Below are 21285 nucleotides of genomic sequence, written 5' to 3'. Positions count from 1 at the left end.
TAATGACAGGTAGTACAGTGATCGTAGAGGTAAGACTGTCTCTGGTGTTACCTAATGACAGATCGTATAGGTAAGACTGTCTCTGGTGTTACCTAATGACAGGTAGTACAGTGATCGTAGAGGTAAGACTGTCTCTGGTGTTACCTAATGACAGATCGTATAGGTAAGACTGTCTCTGGCGTTACCTAATGACAGATCGTATAGGTAAGACTGTCTCTGGCGTTCCCTAATGACAGGTAGTACAGTGATCGTAGAGGTAAGACTGTCTCTGGTGTTACCTAATGACAGATCGTATAGGTAAGACTGTCTCTGGTGTTACCTAATGACAGATCGTATAGGTAAGACTGTCTCTGGTGTTACCTAATGACAGGTAGTACAGTGATCGTATAGGTAAGACTGTCTCTGGTGTTACCTAATGACAGATCGTATAGGTAAGACTGTCTCTGGTGTTACCTAATGACAGATCGTATAGGTAAGACTGTCTCTGGCGTTACCTAATAACAGGTAGTACAGTGATCCTAGAGGTAAGACTGTCTCTGGTGTTACCTAATGACAGATCGTATAGGTAAGACTGTCTCTGGTGTTACCTAATGACAGATCGTATAGGTAAGACTGTCTCTGGTGTTACCTAATGACAGGTAGTACAGTGATCGTAGAGGTAAGACTGTCTCTGGTGTTACCTAATGACAGATCGTAGAGGTAAGACTGTCTCTGGTGTTACCTAATGACAGATCATAGAGGTAAGACTGTCTCTGGTGTTACCTAATAACAGATCGTATAGGTAATACTGTCTCTGGTGTTACCTAATGACAGATCGTATAGGTAAGACTGTCTCTGGCGTTACCTAATGACAGGTAGTACAGTGATCCTAGAGGTAAGACTGTCTCTGGTGTTACCTAATAACAGGTAGTACAGTGATCGTAGAGGTAAGACTGTCTCTGGCGTTACCTAATGACAGATCGTATAGGTAAGACTGTCTCTGGTGTTACCTAATAACAGGTAGTACAGTGATCCTAGAGGTAAGACTGTCTCTGGCGTTACCTAATGACAGATCGTAGAGGTAAGACTGTCTCTGGCGTTACCTAATGACAGGTAGTACAGTGATCGTATAGGTAAGACTGTCTCTGGCGTTACCTAATGACAGATCGTAGAGGTAAGACTGTCTCTGGTGTTACCTAATGACAGATCGTATAGGTAAGACTGTCTCTGGCGTTACCTAATGACAGGTAGTACAGTGATCGTATAGGTAAGACTGTCTCTGGTGTTACCTAATGACAGATCGTATAGGTAAGACTGTCTCTGGTGTTACCTAGGAACAGATCATAGAGGTAAGACTGTCTCTGGTGTTACCTAATGACAGATCGTATAGGTAAGACTGTCTCTGGTGTTACCTAATAACAGGTAGTACAGTGATCCTAGAGGTAAGACTGTCTCTGGTGTTACCTAATGACAGGTAGTACAGTGATCCTAGAGGTAAGACTGTCTCTGGTGTTACCTAATAACAGGTAGTACAGTGATCCTAGAGGTAAGACTGTCTCTGGCGTTACCTAATGACAGATCGTATAGGTAAGACTGTCTCTGGTGTTACCTAATGACAGGTAGTACAGTGATCCTAGAGGTAAGACTGTCTCTGGTGTTACCTAATGACAGATCGTATAGGTAAGACTGTCTCTGGTGTTACCTAATGACAGGTAGTACAGTGATCGTAGAGGTAAGACTGTCTCTGGTGTTACCTAATGACAGATCGTATAGGTAAGACTGTCTCTGGTGTTACCTAATGACAGATCGTATAGGTAAGACTGTCTCTGGTGTTACCTAGGAACAGATCATAGAGGTAAGACTGTCTCTGGTGTTACCTAATGACAGATCGTATAGGTAAGACTGTCTCTGGTGTTACCTAATAACAGGTAGTACAGTGATCCTAGAGGTAAGACTGTCTCTGGTGTTACCTAATGACAGGTAGTACAGTGATCCTAGAGGTAAGACTGTCTCTGGTGTTACCTAATGACAGGTAGTACAGTGATCCTAGAGGTAAGACTGTCTCTGGCGTTACCTAATGACAGATCGTATAGGTAAGACTGTCTCTGGTGTTACCTAATGACAGGTAGTACAGTGATCCTAGAGGTAAGACTGTCTCTGGTGTTACCTAATGACAGATCGTATAGGTAAGACTGTCTCTGGTGTTACCTAATGACAGGTAGTACAGTGATCGTAGAGGTAAGACTGTCTCTGGTGTTACCTAATGACAGATCGTATAGGTAAGACTGTCTCTGGTGTTACCTAATGACAGATCGTATAGGTAAGACTGTCTCTGGTGTTACCTAATAACAGATCGTATAGGTAAGACTGTCTCTGGTGTTACCTAATAACAGATCGTATAGGTAAGACTGTCTCTGGTGTTACCTAATAACAGGTAGTACAGTGATCCTAGAGGTAAGACTGTCTCTGGCGTTACCTAATGACAGATCGTATAGGTAAGACTGTCTCTGGTGTTACCTAATAACAGGTAGTACAGTGATCCTAGAGGTAAGACTGTCTCTGGTGTTACCTAATGACAGATCGTATAGGTAAGACTGTCTCTGGCGTTACCTAATGACAGGTAGTACAGTGATCGTAGAGGTAAGACTGTCTCTGGTGTTACCTAGGGACAGATCATAGAGGTAAGACTGTCTCTGGTGTTACCTAATAACAGATCGTATAGGTAAGACTCTCTGGTGTTACCTAATGACAGGTAGTACAGTGATCGTATAGGTAAGACTGTCTCTGGTGTTACCTAATGACAGATCGTATAGGTAAGACTGTCTCTGGTGTTACCTAATAACAGATCGTATAGGTAAGACTGTCTCTGGTGTTACCTAATGACAGGTAGTACAGTGATCCTAGAGGTAAGACTGTCTCTGGTGTTACCTAATGACAGATCGTATAGGTAAGACTGTCTCTGGCGTTACCTAATGACAGGTAGTACAGTGATCGTATAGGTAAGACTGTCTCTGGTGTTACCTAATGACAGATCGTATAGGTAAGACTGTCTCTGGTGTTACCTAATGACAGATCGTATAGGTAAGACTGTCTCTGGCGTTACCTAATGACAGGTAGTACAGTGATCCTAGAGGTAAGACTGTCTCTGGTGTTACCTAATAACAGGTAGTACAGTGATCGTATAGGTAATACTGTCTCTGGCGTTACCTAATGACAGATCGTATAGGTAAGACTGTCTCTGGTGTTACCTAATGACAGATCGTATAGGTAAGACTGTCTCTGGCGTTACCTAATGACAGGTAGTACAGTGATCGTATAGGTAAGACTGTCTCTGGCGTTACCTAATGACAGATCGTAGAGGTAAGACTGTCTCTGGTGTTACCTAATGACAGATCGTATAGGTAAGACTGTCTCTGGCGTTACCTAATGACAGGTAGTACAGTGATCGTATAGGTAAGACTGTCTCTGGCGTTACCTAATGACAGATCGTAGAGGTAAGACTGTCTCTGGTGTTACCTAATGACAGATCGTATAGGTAAGACTGTCTCTGGTGTTACCTAATGACAGGTAGTACAGTGATCGTATAGGTAAGACTGTCTCTGGTGTTACCTAATGACAGATCGTATAGGTAAGACTGTCTCTGGCGTTACCTAATGACAGATCATAGAGGTAAGACTGTCTCTGGTGTTACCTAATGACAGATCGTATAGGTAAGACTGTCTCTGGTGTTACCTAATAACAGGTAGTACAGTGATCCTAGAGGTAAGACTGTCTCTGGTGTTACCTAATGACAGGTAGTACAGTGATCCTAGAGGTAAGACTGTCTCTGGTGTTACCTAATAACAGGTAGTACAGTGATCCTAGAGGTAAGACTGTCTCTGGTGTTACCTAATGACAGGTAGTACAGTGATCCTAGAGGTAAGACTGTCTCTGGCGTTACCTAATGACAGATCGTATAGGTAAGACTGTCTCTGGTGTTACCTAATGACAGATCGTATAGGTAAGACTGTCTCTGGTGTTACCTAATGACAGGTAGTACAGTGATCGTATAGGTAAGACTGTCTCTGGTGTTACCTAATGACAGGTAGTACAGTGATCCTAGAGGTAAGACTGTCTCTGGCGTTACCTAATGACAGATCGTATAGGTAAGACTGTCTCTGGTGTTACCTAATGACAGGTAGTACAGTGATCGTAGAGGTAAGACTGTCTCTGGTGTTACCTAATGACAGATCGTATAGGTAAGACTGTCTCTGGTGTTACCTAATGACAGATCGTATAGGTAAGACTGTCTCTGGTGTTACCTAATGACAGGTAGTACAGTGATCGTATAGGTAAGACTGTCTCTGGTGTTACCTAATGACAGATCGTATAGGTAAGACTGTCTCTGGCGTTACCTAATGACAGATCATAGAGGTAAGACTGTCTCTGGTGTTACCTAATGACAGATAATAACAGGTATAGGTAAGACTGTCTCTGGTGTTACCTAATAACAGGTAGTACAGTGATCCTAGAGGTAAGACTGTCTCTGGTGTTACCTAATAACAGATCAGTGATAGGTAAGACTGTCTCTGGTGTTACCTAATAACAGGTAGTACAGTGATCCTAGAGGTAAGACTGTCTCTGGCGTTACCTAATGACAGATCATATAGGTAAGACTGTCTCTGGTGTTACCTAATGACAGGTAGTACAGTGATCCTAGAGGTAAGACTGTCTCTGGCGTTACCTAATGACAGATCGTATAGGTAAGACTGTCTCTGGCGTTACCTAATGACAGATCGTATAGGTAAGACTGTCTCTGGCGTTACCTAATGACAGATCGTATAGGTAAGACTGTCTCTGGTGTTACCTAATAACAGGTAGTACAGTGATCGTATAGGTAAGACTGTCTCTGGTGTTACCTAATGACAGATCATAGAGGTAAGACTGTCTCTGGTGTTACCTAATAACAGATCATAGAGGTAAGACTGTCTCTGGCGTTACCTAATGACAGATCGTATAGGTAAGACTGTCTCTGGTGTTACCTAATAACAGGTAGTACAGTGATCGTATAGGTAAGACTGTCTCTGGTGTTACCTAATAACAGATCGTATAGGTAAGACTGTCTCTGGTGTTACCTAATGACAGATCGTATAGGTAAGACTGTCTCTGGTGTTACCTAATAACAGATCATAGAGGTAAGACTGTCTCTGGTGTTACCTAATGACAGATCATAGAGGTAAGACTGTCTCTGGTGTTACCTAATAACAGATCGTATAGGTAAGACTGTCTCTGGTGTTACCTAATAACAGGTAGTACAGTGATCCTAGAGGTAAGACTGTCTCTGGTGTTACCTAATGACAGATCGTATAGGTAAGACTGTCTCTGGTGTTACCTAATGACAGGTAGTACAGTGATCCTAGAGGTAAGACTGTCTCTGGTGTTACCTAATGACAGGTAGTACAGTGATCCTAGAGGTAAGACTGTCTCTGGTGTTACCTAATGACAGATCGTATAGGTAAGACTGTCTCTGGTGTTACCTAATGACAGGTAGTACAGTGATCGTAGAGGTAAGACTGTCTCTGGTGTTACCTAATGACAGATCGTATAGGTAAGACTGTCTCTGGCGTTACCTAATGACAGATCATAGAGGTAAGACTGTCTCTGGTGTTACCTAATGACAGATCGTATAGGTAAGACTGTCTCTGGTGTTACCTAATAACAGGTAGTACAGTGATCCTAGAGGTAAGACTGTCTCTGGTGTTACCTAATAACAGATCGTATAGGTAAGACTGTCTCTGGTGTTACCTAATAACAGGTAGTACAGTGATCCTAGAGGTAAGACTGTCTCTGGCGTTACCTAATGACAGATCATATAGGTAAGACTGTCTCTGGTGTTACCTAATGACAGGTAGTACAGTGATCCTAGAGGTAAGACTGTCTCTGGCGTTACCTAATGACAGATCGTATAGGTAAGACTGTCTCTGGCGTTACCTAATGACAGATCGTATAGGTAAGACTGTCTCTGGCGTTACCTAATGACAGATCGTATAGGTAAGACTGTCTCTGGTGTTACCTAATAACAGGTAGTACAGTGATCGTATAGGTAAGACTGTCTCTGGTGTTACCTAATGACAGATCATAGAGGTAAGACTGTCTCTGGTGTTACCTAATAACAGATCATAGAGGTAAGACTGTCTCTGGTGTTACCTAATGACAGATCGTGATAGGTAAGACTGTCTCTGGTGTTACCTAATAACAGGTAGTACAGTGATCGTATAGGTAAGACTGTCTCTGGTGTTACCTAATAACAGATCGTATAGGTAAGACTGTCTCTGGTGTTACCTAATGACAGATCGTATAGGTAAGACTGTCTCTGGTGTTACCTAATAACAGATCATAGAGGTAAGACTGTCTCTGGTGTTACCTAATGACAGATCATAGAGGTAAGACTGTCTCTGGTGTTACCTAATAACAGATCGTATAGGTAAGACTGTCTCTGGTGTTACCTAATGACAGATCATAGAGGTAAGACTGTCTCTGGTGTTACCTAATAACAGATCGTATAGGTAAGACTGTCTCTGGTGTTACCTAATAACAGGTAGTACAGTGATCCTAGAGGTAAGACTGTCTCTGGCGTTACCTAATGACAGATCGTATAGGTAAGACTGTCTCTGGTGTTACCTAATGACAGGTAGTACAGTGATCCTAGAGGTAAGACTGTCTCTGGTGTTACCTAATGACAGGTAGTACAGTGATCCTAGAGGTAAGACTGTCTCTGGTGTTACCTAATGACAGATCGTATAGGTAAGACTGTCTCTGGTGTTACCTAATGACAGGTAGTACAGTGATCCTAGAGGTAAGACTGTCTGTCATGTGGAACTCTCATAGAGTTGGTTAAAAACAGACTTCGGTGTAATGCTAATATTGCCCATCAATTTAGTTCACCAAGAATCTTTCCGATGTTTGAATGCAGCCGGGAGCCATTTTCACCCAGGTGAACATGTGTTTCATGTCCATGAAATAGAATAAATGTCTAATCACCTTCAGACACACCTGGCCAACTTTATGGGTCATGTAACCATCTGAGTCTTTTGTTTAGACATGTAGCTAGCTAGCTAAACAATGACCTGGCATTATCCACACTCGTACTACTACCAATACAAATATTGTCATATCTGTAGTATGAATCTGTAGGTAGCTAACGGTAACCGACTAGGTTCAATGTTAGCTAGATAACGTTAGGCTATAACGAGCAAGGCAAATAGATTTCTGATTCTAATAATATTACTACACAGATCATACACGTAACGTTAGCTAGCGAACAGTAAGCCTTAAGTTGCAGTGAAAATGACGTTCTGACAATTGGAAACTTTAAAATATCAGAAAATAGAATCTTTCTCAACCGTATACATGGATGAACACTTTACGGCAGACTGGAGCCATAATAACTCTGTTCTGTTTGTAGCTACATCTTGTTCGGCCAGTGTTGTGTCAAGTCACTCCGGTTCACACTGACCGCGGCGTGTTGCAGAAAGTAGCCCATCACGTTTTCCAACTGATCTGTAGATAGCGCCTGCTACATTCAGGGCATAGCCCGTCACGTTTTCCAACTGATCTGTCGATAGCGCCTGCTACATTCAGGGCATAGCCCATCACGTTTTCCAACTGATCTGTCGATAGCGCCTGCTACATTCAGGGCATAGCCCGTCACGTTTTCCAACTGATCTGTCGATAGCGCCTGCTACATTCAGGGCATAGCCCGTCACGTTTTCCAACTGATCTGTCGATAGCGCCTGCTACATTCAGGCAATCAATGTTGTGGAGAAAAGTAGAAAAACATATAATTCTCGATGGGTAATGTTATATATTTCAACACCACCATGGTATAAAGGACAATCAACACATACTGAGCAGCTCATGTTATAGACAGAAGCATGCTACATGGCAGACCAATCCAAACTTCCGGCATGTCCAGCCCATCAATTATCTCAGACAAAGGAAGTTGTGGGGAAAAAAACCTGTCATACTTGAGTTAATGTATCGATACCTTTTTAATAGGAAATGACTCATAAGTGAGTCATCCAGGAAAATACTACTTGAGTAAAAGTATAAGCATTTTTGGTTTTAAAAATATACTTAAGTATCAAAAGTAAAGGTACTTTATCAAAATTAAAAGTGTAAATAATTCCCTATTACGCAAACCAAATGGCATAATTGTTGGTGTTTTTATGTATTTTTTAATTGCACTGAGCCAGGGGAGCACTCCAAACCTGTGGGAATTTCTGTCCTGCTTAGCATTCAAAATGTAAAGAGTACTTTTGGGTGTCAGGGAAAATGTAAAAAGTATATAATTTTTACTTAAGTACTTTACATCACTGCTAGTGGGAAGGTTTCTCACTTTTTCTGTGGTAAACCAGATAGGCTCATAATTTAACAATTGTATTTCAAATCAAAGTTTATTTGTCACGTGCGCCGAATACAACAGGTGTAGACCTTACAGTGAAATGCTGAATATAACAGGTGCTATCCAATGGTGCCCAAAAAAAGTTGTGTGTGTGTGTGTGTGTGTGTGTGTGTGTGTGAAAGTTGTGTGTGTGTGTGTGTAGGTATGTAAAGAAATAAAACAGTAGAAAGACATTTGAAAAAAGAGTAGTGAGGCTACATACAGACGCCTGTTAGTAGCGAGGCTACATACAGACACCTGTTAGTAGCGAGGCTACATACGAGACGCCTGTTAGTGGCGAGGCTACATACAGACGCCTGTTAGTGGCGAGGCTCTATACAGACACCTGTTAGTGGCGAGGCTACATACTGACGCCTGTTAGTGGCGAGGCTCTATACAGACGCCTGTTAGTGGCGAGGCTACATACTGACGCCTGTTAGTGGCGAGGCTCTGTACAGACGCCCGTTAGTGGCGAGGCTACGTACAGACGCCCGTTAGTGGCGAGGCTACGTACAGACGCCCGTTAGTGGCGAGGCTACGTACAGACGCCCGTTAGTGGCGAGGCTACGTACAGACGCCCGTTAGTGGCGAGGCTACGTGTTAGTGGCGAGACGCCCGTTAGTGGCGAGGCTACGTACAGACGCCCGTTAGTGGCGAGGCTACGTACAGACGCCCGTTAGTGGCGAGGCTACGTACAGACGCCCGTTAGTGGCGAGGCTACGTACAGACGCCCGTTAGTGGCGAGGCTACGTACAGACGCCCGTTAGTGGCGAGGCTACGTACAGACGCCCGTTAGTGGCGAGGCTACGTACAGACGCCCGTTAGTGGCGAGGCTACGTACAGACGCCCGTTAGTGGCGAGGCTACGTACAGACGCCCGTTAGTGGCGAGGCTACGTTACAGACGACGCCCGTTAGTGGCGAGGCTACGTACAGACGCCCGTTAGTGGCGAGGCTACGTACAGACGCCCGTTAGTGGCGAGGCTACGTACAGACGCCCGTTAGTGGCGAGGCTACGTACAGACGCCCGTTAGTGGCGAGGCTACGTACAGACGCCCGTTAGTGGCGAGGCTACGTACAGACGCCCGTTAGTGGCGAGGCTACGTACAGACGCCCGTTAGTGGCGAGGCTACGTACAGACGCCCGTTAGTGGCGAGGCTACGTACAGACGCCCGTTAGTGGCGAGGCTACGTACAGACGCCCGTTAGTGGCGAGGCTACGTACAGACGCCCGTTAGTGGCGAGGCTACGTACAGACGCCCGTTAGTGGCGAGGCTACGTACAGACGCCCGTTAGTGGCGAGGCTACGTACAGACGCCCGTTAGTGGCGAGGCTACGTACAGACGCCCGTTAGTGGCGAGGCTACGTACAGACGCCCGTTAGTGGCGAGGCTACGTACAGACGCCCGTTAGTGGCGAGGCTACGTACAGACGCCCGTTAGTGGCGAGGCTACGTACAGACGCCCGTTAGTGGCGAGGCTACGTACGCCCGTTCGTGGCGTGGACGCCTGTTAGTGGCGAGGCTACGTACAGACGCCCGTTAGTGGCGAGGCTACGTACAGACGCCCGTTAGTGGCGAGGCTACGTACAGACGCCCGTTAGTGGCGAGGCTACGTACAGACGCCCGTTAGTGGCGAGGCTACGTACACACGCCCGTTAGTGGCGAGGCTACGTACACACGCCCGTTAGTGGCGAGGCTACGTACATACGCCTGTTAGTAGCAAGGCTGATTGAGGTAGTATGTTGATCTGGTTAAAGTGACTGTGCATATAAACAGAGAGTAGCAGCAGCGTAAAAGAGGGGTTGGGGGTGGACAATGCAAGTAACCATTGGTTACCTGTTCAGGAGTCTTATGGCTTGGGGGTAAAAACTGTTGAGAAGCCGTTTTGTCCTAGACTTGGCACTCCGGTACCGCTTGCCATGCGGTAGTAGAGAGAACAGTCTATGACTGGGTTTGGCTGGGTTCTTTGACACTGTTTAGGGTCTTCCTCTGACACCGCCTGGTATTGAGGTCCCGGATTGCAGGCAGCAAGGCCCCAGTGATGTACTGGGCCATACACACTTCCCTCTGTAGTGTCTTGCAGTCGGAGGCCGAGTAGTTGTCATACCAGTCAGTGACGCAACCGGTCAGGATGCTCTCGATGTTGCAGCTGTAGAACCTTTTGAGGATCTCAGGACCCCCATGCCAAATCTTTTTAGTTTCCTGAAATGGAATAGGCTTTGTTAGGCCCTCTTCACAACTGTCTTGGTGTGTTTGGACCATGTTAGTTTGTTGTTGATGTGGACACCAGGAACTTGAAGCTCTCAACCTGCTCCACTACAGCCCCGTCGATGAGAATGGGGACGTGCTCCTTTTCCTGTAGTCCACAATCCTCTCCTTAGTCTTGGTTACATTGAGGGATAGATTGTTATTTACAGATGGCATACAAGTCTGTTATTAAGGCACATTAAAAGGCACATGTTCCAGAAGGCATTTCTGCCAAAGTTGAATTAAATGCCTCTCCTGTGAAGAAGTGACATACGCCTAGCTTACCGAAACAGATATTTGATTAGACTGTCATGTTATAGTGTAGGGAGGAGGGCAAATGTATGTGCACTATTAGTAAACGGTAGAGCGAGGCTGGGGGTCGGCGGTAGAGCGAGGCTGGGGGTCGGCGGTAGAGCGAGGCTGGGGGTCGGCGGTAGAGCGAGGCTGGGGGTCGGCGGTAGAGCGAGGCTGGGGGTCGGCGGTAGAGCGAGGCTGGGGGTCGGCGGTAGAGCGAGGCTGGGGGTCGGCGGTAGAGCGAGGCTGGGGGTCGGCGGTAGAGCGAGGCTGGGGGTCGGCGGTAGAGCGAGGCTGGGGGTCGGCGGTAGAGCGAGGCTGGGGGTCGGCGGTAGAGCGAGGCTGGGGGTCGGCGGTAGAGCGAGGCTGGGGGTCGGCGGTAGAGCGAGGCTGGGGGTCGGCGGTAGAGCGAGGCTGGGGGTCGGCGGTAGAGCGAGGCTGGGGGTCGGCGGTAGAGCGAGGCTGGGGGTCGGCGGTAGAGCGATAATGGCAGGGACCGTCCTGCTGGCCTACTACTTTGAGTTAGGTCAGGTTGTATTTAGGTTAGGGTTCCATCCTGATATCTCCCTGATGTTGTCTCCCCAGCTGGTGATAATGGCAGGGACCGTCCTGCTGGCCTACTACTTTGAGCTGACCGACACGTTCGGCATCCACGTCCAGGGGTTCTTCTGCAACGATGCTGACCTGATGAAGCCGTACCCCGGGGTGGACGAGAGCAGCTTCATCCCTCCCCTCATCCTCTACTGCGTGGTCGCCGCCACTCCCACCATCATCGTGAGTACTAGGTTACTGACTGACTCTGTCTTACTGGCTCTGCCCTCTGTCTGTCCATCTCTCTTCTGTCTCTCTGCCCCCTCGCTCCTCTCTCTCTCTCTGTCACAATAAGCGGCTTGGCTCCCATCGCCATCTTGAGTACAGTAACTGTTTTTCTGTCTTTTTGCTCTCGCTATCTTGCTTTCTCAGTAAATCATCTCACATTATCCTCCATTATCTTTGTATTATATATTTAATGAAGATATATATCCTACTGATGTAGGCTCTTAATTTGATCAGTCTTTTGTGGTTGAGAATTTACTTGTATTTGAGTTTTAAGAAGGCTTCTGAAGTTTATATAATTTCCACTTTTTTTAAATTTCAGACTTGATTTCCCCTTCCGAAAAATGTAATAAGGATTATTCCTCCTGTAGCAAACTGGCTCGAATTAAAATCCTGCATCCTGTATTATTTACAGATCACATGCTCCCATTAGCCTCGTTTCTACTGAAATATTGACTTCTAGGTTTAATTATGACTGCTAGATTCACTGGAGGAAAAAACAGATGTTTTTTTTAAGTCACTGAGGCACTGACACGGTTGAATTAATTCAGAGAACGACCATTAGATGGCACTGTTGCTACACTGTAGATCTACTGCCGACAGTTCTGCAGCAGCCATAGCAGCTCTACATGCCCGTCTCTGGCGCCAACACAGACTGCAGCTTTATTTAACTAGGCAAGTCAGTTAAGATCAAATTCGTATTTACAATGACGGCCTACCAGGGAACAGTGGGTTAACTGCCTTGTTCAGGGGCAGAACAACAGATTTGTACCTTTTCAGCTCGGGGACTCGATCCAGCAACCGTTCAGTTAATGGCCCAGTGCTCTAACTACTAGGCTACCTGCTGCCCAAGGTAGCCTACCATTACATCCACACTCAATAAATAATAATATATACTATTTAGCATACACTTTTATCCTAAGCAACTCATTCCAGTGTTTTACTTGCTATATTGTATTTACTTTGCCACCATGGCCTTTTTTTTGCCTTTACCTCCCTTCTCTCACCTCATTTGCTCACATCGTATATAGACTTGTTTATACTGTATTATTGACTGTATGTTTGTTTTACTCCATGTGTGACTCTGTTGTTGTATGTGTCGAACTGCTTTGCTTTATCTTGGCCAGGTCGCAGTTGTAAATGAGAATTGTTCTCAACTAGCCTACCTGGTTAAATAAAGGTGTTCTATTATATATATATATATATTCTATATATATATATATATATATATATAAAAATAATAGTCATGCATGTTCATGTATATATGAAATCCTCAGTGGGAATCAAACATATCCTGACGGTCTACCAACTGAACCACACAAGACCAACTAACTGCTCCAGAGTAGTGTTACATTTTAGTCATTTATCAGGCGTGCCTATCCAGAGTGACTTAGTGGCATTATTTAAAGATATTGAAAGGGACTAGTGATACCTTTATTAAATCCATCTATTAAAGTGGCCCGAGAGTTAAGTCAGTATATTGGCAGCAGCCTCTCTATGATAGCGATGGCTGTTTAACAGTCTGATGGCTTTGATGGAAGCTATATTTCAGTCTCTCGGTCCCAGCTTTGATGCACCTGTACTGACCACCTTCTGGATGATAGCAGGGTGAACAGGCAGTGGCTCGGGTGGTTGATGTCCTTGATGATATTTTTGGCCTTCTTGTAACATCGGGTGCTGTAGGTGTCCTGGAGGGCAGATAGTTTTTCCCCGGTGATGCGTTGTGCAGACCTCACTACCCTCTGGAGAGCCTTACGGTTGTGGGCGGAGCAGTTTCCGTACCAGGCGGTGATACAGCCCGACAGGATGCTCTCGATTGTGCATCTGTAAATGTTTGTGAGGGTTTTAGGTGACACAAGGGTTAGGGCTGGGTGTTAATGCTAATTTGTCGGGACATGGACTCTACAAGGTGTTGCAAGCGTTCCACAGGGATGCTGGCCCATGTTGACTCCAATGCTTCCCATAGTTGTCAAGTTGGCTGGATGTCCTTTGGTTGGTGGACCATTCTTGAAACACACAGGAAACTGTTGAGCATGGAAAAACCCTGGCAGCATTGCAGCCTTGACACAAACTGTTGCTCCTGGCTCCTGCTACCAAACTCCGTTCAAAGGCACTTATAAATATTTTGTCTTTGTTCACCCTCTTTGTTAGATCAAGGCTCCTTTTAACCAGTCTCCTCTCCTTCATCTACACAGTGATTTAACAAGTGACATCAATAAGGGATCATAGTTTTCACCTGATCTGTCTATGCCATGGAAAGAGCAGGTGTTCTTAATATTTTGTACACTCAGTGTAACAATGTGTCTGTCTTCAGATCTTCATCGGGGAGGTTTCCATGTACATGATGAAGTCCACACGGGCGGTGCTACTAACCCAGGAGAAAACCATGGTGACGGGGAAGTGCTGCTACCTGAACGGCCTCACCAGGAGAGTCATCAGGTTTATTGGTTAGTTATTGGTGACCTACTGGTCATGTCAGTGGTGTTACTTGTATATTAGATGTTGAACGTAGTTACATGTTGAGTAGCCAACTCTTAAACTATTTTATAGTATTTTTTTGTAAATTAAAAAAAGTAATTTAGCTGAAATTCTTATTCATAGCGACTTACTGCAGCAATTAGGTTTAAGTGCACATCGATAGATTTTTGATGACACTGTGTCAGGGTGCTCGATGACACTGTGTCGGGGTGCTCGATGGCACCCTGTTACACTACGCCTGTTACAGTGCTGAATGACACCAAGTTAAAATGCCCAAAATGGCACTGTATTCCTTACATAGTACACTACTTTGACCAGCACACACAGGGCCCTGGTCAAAAGTAGTGCACTGTATAAAGAACATGGTTCCATTTGGGACACAGGCCAGCCCATTGTTCTCAGTCTCTCCCTCCAGAACAAAGGAACCCCAGACAGAGGGGCACCACCAGGCTCAGAGTATTACAATACAAAGGGCAGATAATAAGTCATATTTCATGAACATTGGAAATGAAGCATTTAGTTTCATGTGTCTCTGTATCTTTTCCCTCTCTGTTCGTCTCTCTCTCTCTCTCTCTCTCCAGGTGTGTTTGCGTTTGGTCTGTTTGCGACAGACATCTTTGTGAACGCTGGCCAGGTGGTGACGGGTAACCTGGCGCCGTACTTCCTGTCTGTGTGTAAACCCAACTACACCGGCACCGAGTGTCGCTTCACCCACCAGTTCATCTCCAACGGTAACATCTGTACCGGCAGCCCGGTCGTCGTGGAGAAGGCTCGACGCTCCTTCCCTTCCAAAGACGCGTCGCTCAGCGTCTACTCTGCTGTCTACGTCACGGTGAGTTTTACTGACCTTAACCCTAACCCTCGCTCAGCGTCTAACCCTCTGCTGTCTACGTCACGGTGAGTTTTACTGACCCTAACCCTAACCCTCGCTCAGCGTCTACTCTGCTGTCTACGTCACGGTGAGTTTTACTGACCCCCTAACCTGCTAACCTGACCCTCGCTCAGCGTCTACTCTGCTGTCTACGTCACGGTGAGTTTTACTGACCCTAACCCTCGCTCAGCGTCTACTCTGCTGTCTACGTCACGGTGAGCTTTACTGACCCTAACCCTCGCTCAGCGTCTACTCTGCTGTCTACGTCACGGTGAGTTTTACTGACCCTAACCCTCGCTCAGCGTCTACTCTGCTGTCTACGTCACGGTGAGCTTTACTGACCCTAACCCTCGCTCAGCGTCTACTCTGCTGTCTACGTCACGGTGAGTTTTACTGACCCTAACCCTCGCTCAGCGTCTACTCTGCTGTCTACGTCACGGTGAGTTTTACTGACCCTAACCCTCGCTCAGCGTCTACTCTGCTGTCTACGTCACGGTGAGTTTTACTGACCCTAACCCTCGCTCAGCGTCTACTCTGCTGTCTACGTCACGGTGAGTTTTACTGACCCTAACCCTCGCTCAGCGTCTACTCTGCTGTCTACGTCACGGTGAGTTTTACTGACCCTAACCTCGCCCGTAACCCGGTGAGCTTTACTGACCCTAACCCTCGCTCAGCGTCTACTCTGCTGTCTACGTCACGGTGAGCTTTACTGACCCTAACCCTCGCTCAGCGTCTACTCTGCTGTCTACGTCACGGTGAGTTTTACTGACCCTAACCCTCGCTCAGCGTCTACTCTGCTGTCTACGTCACGGTGAGTTTTACTGACCCTAACCCTCGCTCAGCGTCTACTCTGCTGTCTACGTCACGGTGAGTTTTACTGACCCTAACCCTCGCTCAGCGTCTACTCTGCTGTCTACGTCACGGTGAGTTTTACTGACCCTAACCCTCGCTCAGCGTCTACTCTGCTGTCTACGTGAGTTTTACACGGTGAGTTTTACTGACCCTAACCCTCGCTCAGCGTCTACTCTGCTGTCTACGTCACGGTGAGTTTTACTGACCTAACCCTCGCTCAGCGTCTACTCTGCTGTCTACGTCACGGTGAGCTTTACTGACCCTAACCCTCGCTCAGCGTCTACTCTGCTGTCTACGTCACGGTGAGTTTACTGACCCTAACCCTCGCTCAGCGTCTACTCTGCTGTCTACGTCACGGTGAGTTTTACTGACCCTAACCCTCGCTCAGCGTCTACTCTGCTGTCTACGTCACGGTGAGTTTTACTGACCCTAACCCTCGCTCAGCGTCTACTCTGCTGTCTACGTCACGGTGAGTTTTACTGACCCTAACCCTCGCTCAGCGTCTACTCTGCTGTCTACGTCACGGTGAGTTTTACTGACCCTAACCCTCGCTCAGCGTCTACTCTGCTGTCTACGTCACGGTGAGTTTTACTGACCCTAACCCTCGCTCAGCGTCTACTCTGCTGTCTACGTCACGGTGAGTTTTACTGACCCTAACCCTCGCTCAGCGTCTACTCTGCTGTCTACGTCACGGTGAGCTTTACTGACCCTAACCCTCGCTCAGCGTCTACTCTGCTGTCTACGTCACGGTGAGTTTTACTGACCCTAACCCTCGCTCAGCGTCTACTCTGCTGTCTACGTCACGGTGAGTTTTACTGACCCTAACCCTCGCTCAGCGTCTACTCTGCTGTCTACGTCACGGTGAGTTTTACTGACCCTAACCCTCGCTCAGCGTCTACTCTGCTGTCTACGTCACGGTGAGTTTTACTGACCCTAACCCTCGCTCAGCGTCTACTCTGCTGTCTACGTCACGGTGAGTTTTACTGACCCTAACCCTCGCTCAGCGTCTACTCTGCTGTCTACGTCACGGTGAGTTTTACTGACCCTAACCCTCGCTCAGCGTCTACTCTGCTGTCTACGTCACGGTGAGTTTTACTGACCCTAACCCTCGCTCAGCGTCTACTCTGCTGTCTACGTCACGGTGAGTTTTACTGACCCTAACCCTCGCTCAGCGTCTACTCTGCTGTCTACGTCACGGTGAGCTTTACTGACCCCCTAACCCTCTGCTGTCTACGTCACGGTGAGTTTACTGACCCTAACCCTCGCTCAGCGTCTACTCTGCTGTCTACGTCACGGTGAGCTTTACTGACCCTAACCCTCGCTCAGCGTCTACTCTGCTGTCTACGTCACGGTGAGCTTTACTGACCCTAACCCTCGCTCAGCGTCTACTCTGCTGTCTACGTCACGGTGAGTTTTACTGACCCTAACCCTCGCTCAGCGTCTACTCTGCTGTCTACGTCACGGTGAGTTTTACTGACCCTAACCCTCGCTCAGCGTCTACTCTGCTGTCTACGTCACGGTGAGCTTTACTGACCCTAACCCTCGCTCAGCGTCTACTCTGCTGTCTACGTCACGGTGAGCTTTACTGACCCTAACCCTCGCTCAGCGTCTACTCTGCTGTCTACGTCACGGTGAGCTTTACTGACCTAACCCTCGCTCAGCGTCTACTCTGCTGTCTACGTCACGGTGAGCTTTACTGACCCTAACCCTCGCTCAGCGTCTACTCTGCTGTCTACGTCACGGTGAGCTTTACTGACCCTAACCCTCGCTCAGCGTCTACTCTGCTGTCTACGTCACGGTGAGCTTTACTGACCCTAACCCTCGCTCAGCGTCTACTCTGCTGTCTACGTCACGGTGAGTTTTACTGACCCTAACCCTCGCTCAGCGTCTACTCTGCTGTCTACGTCACGGTGAGTTTTACTGACCCTAACCCTCGACTCTGCTGTCGATGTCACTTGTAAGGGTTATGATAATCAGAATGAGTTTCACAGTAGAATGTAGTCATTGTTACTCCGCTGTCTGCGTCACTGTGAGTACTGCTGGAACTGGCCCAACTTTATTATGATGATGGAGACATTTTTAGCTTGGGCAGACACCATAGAGACAGTTACTACCTCTCGTGTCTCCCCCTGCCTCTCCCTGTCTCTCCCTGTTCCAGATGTACATCACTAGCACCATAAAGACTAAGAGTAGTCGCCTGGCCAAACCGGTGCTGTGCCTGGGCACCCTCTGTACAGCCTTCCTCGCCGGGCTCAACCGGGTCTCGGAGTACCGGAACCACTGTTCTGATGTCATCGCTGGGTTCATCCTTGGTAGCTGTATCGCTCTCTTCCTGGTGAGGACTAAAGGTCGTTTTATCTGGTTGTGTTGATCTCTTTCAGCACACAATGGGAGCTGATCTACCTGATGAGGATGTAATATTCCCTCTAAGCTGCGCGCAGAATAAATATTGGCTGCTACTGTAGGCTGAATGATAGAACAGATATTTCCATGGTAAAATGTTACGGGATGCATTTTCTCCATTGTTTTTGATGGTAGGCCTCTCTGGTAGGTCTACATTATGATCAAATAGCCACAGTAGCCTACTTGGACACTGTTAAAACTGTAACTTAACGCAGGTTCAACCACAAGGTATACAGTAAAAGCACACTGGAAGTTACACATTTTCACAATGTTGAACTGTGCGCTCAGCAGACCATACATTTGCTCAGTGCCAAAATATTTGAGTTGACACATTGCCCACGGGTGAATTTTCTAAATGGATCAAATGTATTGATTGGCCAGTGGCTCTTCTCGTGGATATTCTTCCTTGCCGTAGTCATGGAGATGGGATGCTGTAATGTCTGTAACCCTGGGAACCCTAATACTGTTCAGCCTTTTGCTCTGTGACGTTTTCATGTCAGGGAATGTTTCAGTGACGTTGTCTCCTTCAGGGTATCTGTGTGGTGAACAACTTTAAAGGAACTCACTCCCCTCCTGCCAAACAGAAGAGTGAAGATTACCGTGGTCTCCCTCTAATGACCTTCCCCCGCATCCAGAGCCCCCTGCAGACACTAACTTAACACTACTGTTCGCACAGGTAACTTAACACTACTGTTCAATACTACTGCACAGGTAACTTAACACTACTGTTCAATACTACTGCACAGGTATCACTACTGTTCAACACTACACTGTTCAATACTACTGCACAGGTATCCACTTAACACTACTGTTCAATACTACTGCACAGGTAACCACTTAACACTACTGTTCAATACTACTGCATAGTTCAATACTATAGTGTACCTAACACTACTGTTCAATACTACTGCACAGGTATCCACTTAACACTACTGTTCAATACTACTGCACAGGTAACTGTTCAATACTACTGCACAGGTATCACTACTGTTCAATACTATAGTATCCATAACACTACTGTTCAATACTACTAACACTACTGTTCAATACTACTGCACAGGTAACTTAACACTACTGTTCAATACTACTGCACAGGTAACCACTTAACACTACTGTTCAATACTACTGCACAGACTACTGCACAGGTATATCCACTGTTCAATAACACTACTGTTCAATACTACTGCACAGGTAACCACTTAACACTACTGTTCAATACTACTGCACAGGTAACCACTTAACACTACTGTTCAATACTACTGCACAGGTAACCACTTAACACTACTGTTCAATACTACTGTTCAATATCCACTGCACAGGTAATACTACATCCACTTAACACTACTGTTCAATACTACTGCACAGGTAACTACTACTGTTCAATACTGTTCACTACTGCACAGGTGTATACTGTTCAATACTACTGCACAGGTATCCACTTAACACTACTAATACTACTGCACAGGTAACTACTGTTCAATACTACTACTAACCTAACACTACTGTTCAATACTACTGCACAGGTATCCACTTAACACTACTGTTCAATACTACTGCACAGGTATCCATAACACTACCAATACTACTACACAGGTATCCACTAACACTACTGTTCAATACTACTAACACTACTGTTCAATACTACTGCACAGGTATCCACTTAACACTACTGTTCAATACTACTGCACAGGTATCCAATACTTAACACTACTGTTCAATACTACTGCACAGGTATCCACTTAACACTACTGTTCTATAGTGTACTTAACACTACTGTTCAATCTACACTATCCAACACTACTGTTCAATACTACTGTTCAATACTGCTGGGTATCCATAACACTACTGTTCAATACTACTGCACAGGTACACTACTGTTCAATACTACTGCACAGTATCCACTTAACACTACTGTTCAATACTACTAACACTACTGTTCAATACTACTGCACAGTAATCACTACTGTTCAATACTACTGCAACACTACTGTTCAATACTACTGCACAGGTATCCACTTAACACTACTGTTCAATACTACTGCACAGGTACTAACACTACTGTTCAATACTACTGCACAGGTAACCACTTAACACTACTGTTCAATACTATAGTGTACCTAACACTACTGTTCAATACTACCACTGCACAGATATCCACTAACTTAACACTACTGTTCAATACTACTGCACAGGTAACCACTAACACTACTGTTCAATACTATAGTGTACCTAACACTACTGTTCAATACTACTGCACAGGTATCCACTCAATACTACTGCACAGGTATCCACTAACACTACTGTTCAATACTACTAGTACACTACTGTTCAATACTACTGCACAGGTATCCACTTAACACTACTGTTCAATACTACTGCACAGGTAAACACTACTGTTCAATACTACTGCAACTACTGTAATACTACTGCACACACTACTGTTCAATACTACTGCACAGGTATCCACTAACACTACTGTTCAATACTACTGTACTGTTCAATACTACTGCACAGGTATCCACTGTTCAATACTACTTAACACTGTTCAATACTACTGCACAGGTATACAACACTACTGTTCAATACTATTTAAGTTCAATACTACTGAACAGGTAACTTAACATTTCCAGGTAAACACTACTGTTCAATACTCTGGATAAGAGCGTCTGCTAAACTGACTGTTCAAATACTAAATGTCAACACTACTGTTCAATACTACTGCACAGATATCCACTTAACACTAATGTTCAATACTACTGCACAGGTATCCACTTAACACTACTGTTCAATACTACTGCACAGTAACCACTAAACACTACTGTTCAATACTACTGCACAGGTAACACTAACACTACTGTTCAATACTACTGCACTACCACTGTTCAATACTACTGCACAGGTATCCACCACTACTAATACTACTACT

General features: G+C 45.9%; 1 protein-coding gene across 1 annotated transcript in view; it reads left to right on the top strand.

The window, feature by feature from the left end:
• The window catches only part of LOC135516938 (phospholipid phosphatase-related protein type 1), a 28053-nt gene extending 9035 nt beyond the window's left edge, over positions 1-19018 (top strand). The window contains exons 3-7 of the mRNA XM_064941004.1: positions 11525-11713; positions 14070-14202; positions 14815-15065; positions 18115-18291; positions 18890-19018. Of these exons, the coding sequence (XP_064797076.1) occupies positions 11525-11713; positions 14070-14202; positions 14815-15065; positions 18115-18291; positions 18890-19018 (879 nt within the window). The remainder of the gene's footprint in view (positions 1-11524; positions 11714-14069; positions 14203-14814; positions 15066-18114; positions 18292-18889) is intronic.
• The last annotated feature ends 2267 nt before the right edge of the window (positions 19019-21285 follow it).

The sequence above is a fragment of the Oncorhynchus masou genome, chromosome 28 (assembly GCF_036934945.1).
Source record: "Oncorhynchus masou masou isolate Uvic2021 chromosome 28, UVic_Omas_1.1, whole genome shotgun sequence".
Lineage (NCBI taxonomy): Eukaryota > Metazoa > Chordata > Actinopteri > Salmoniformes > Salmonidae > Oncorhynchus > Oncorhynchus masou.
Note: the sequence above shows the minus strand (reverse complement) of the source record. Positions and strands in the feature narration are given on the sequence as shown.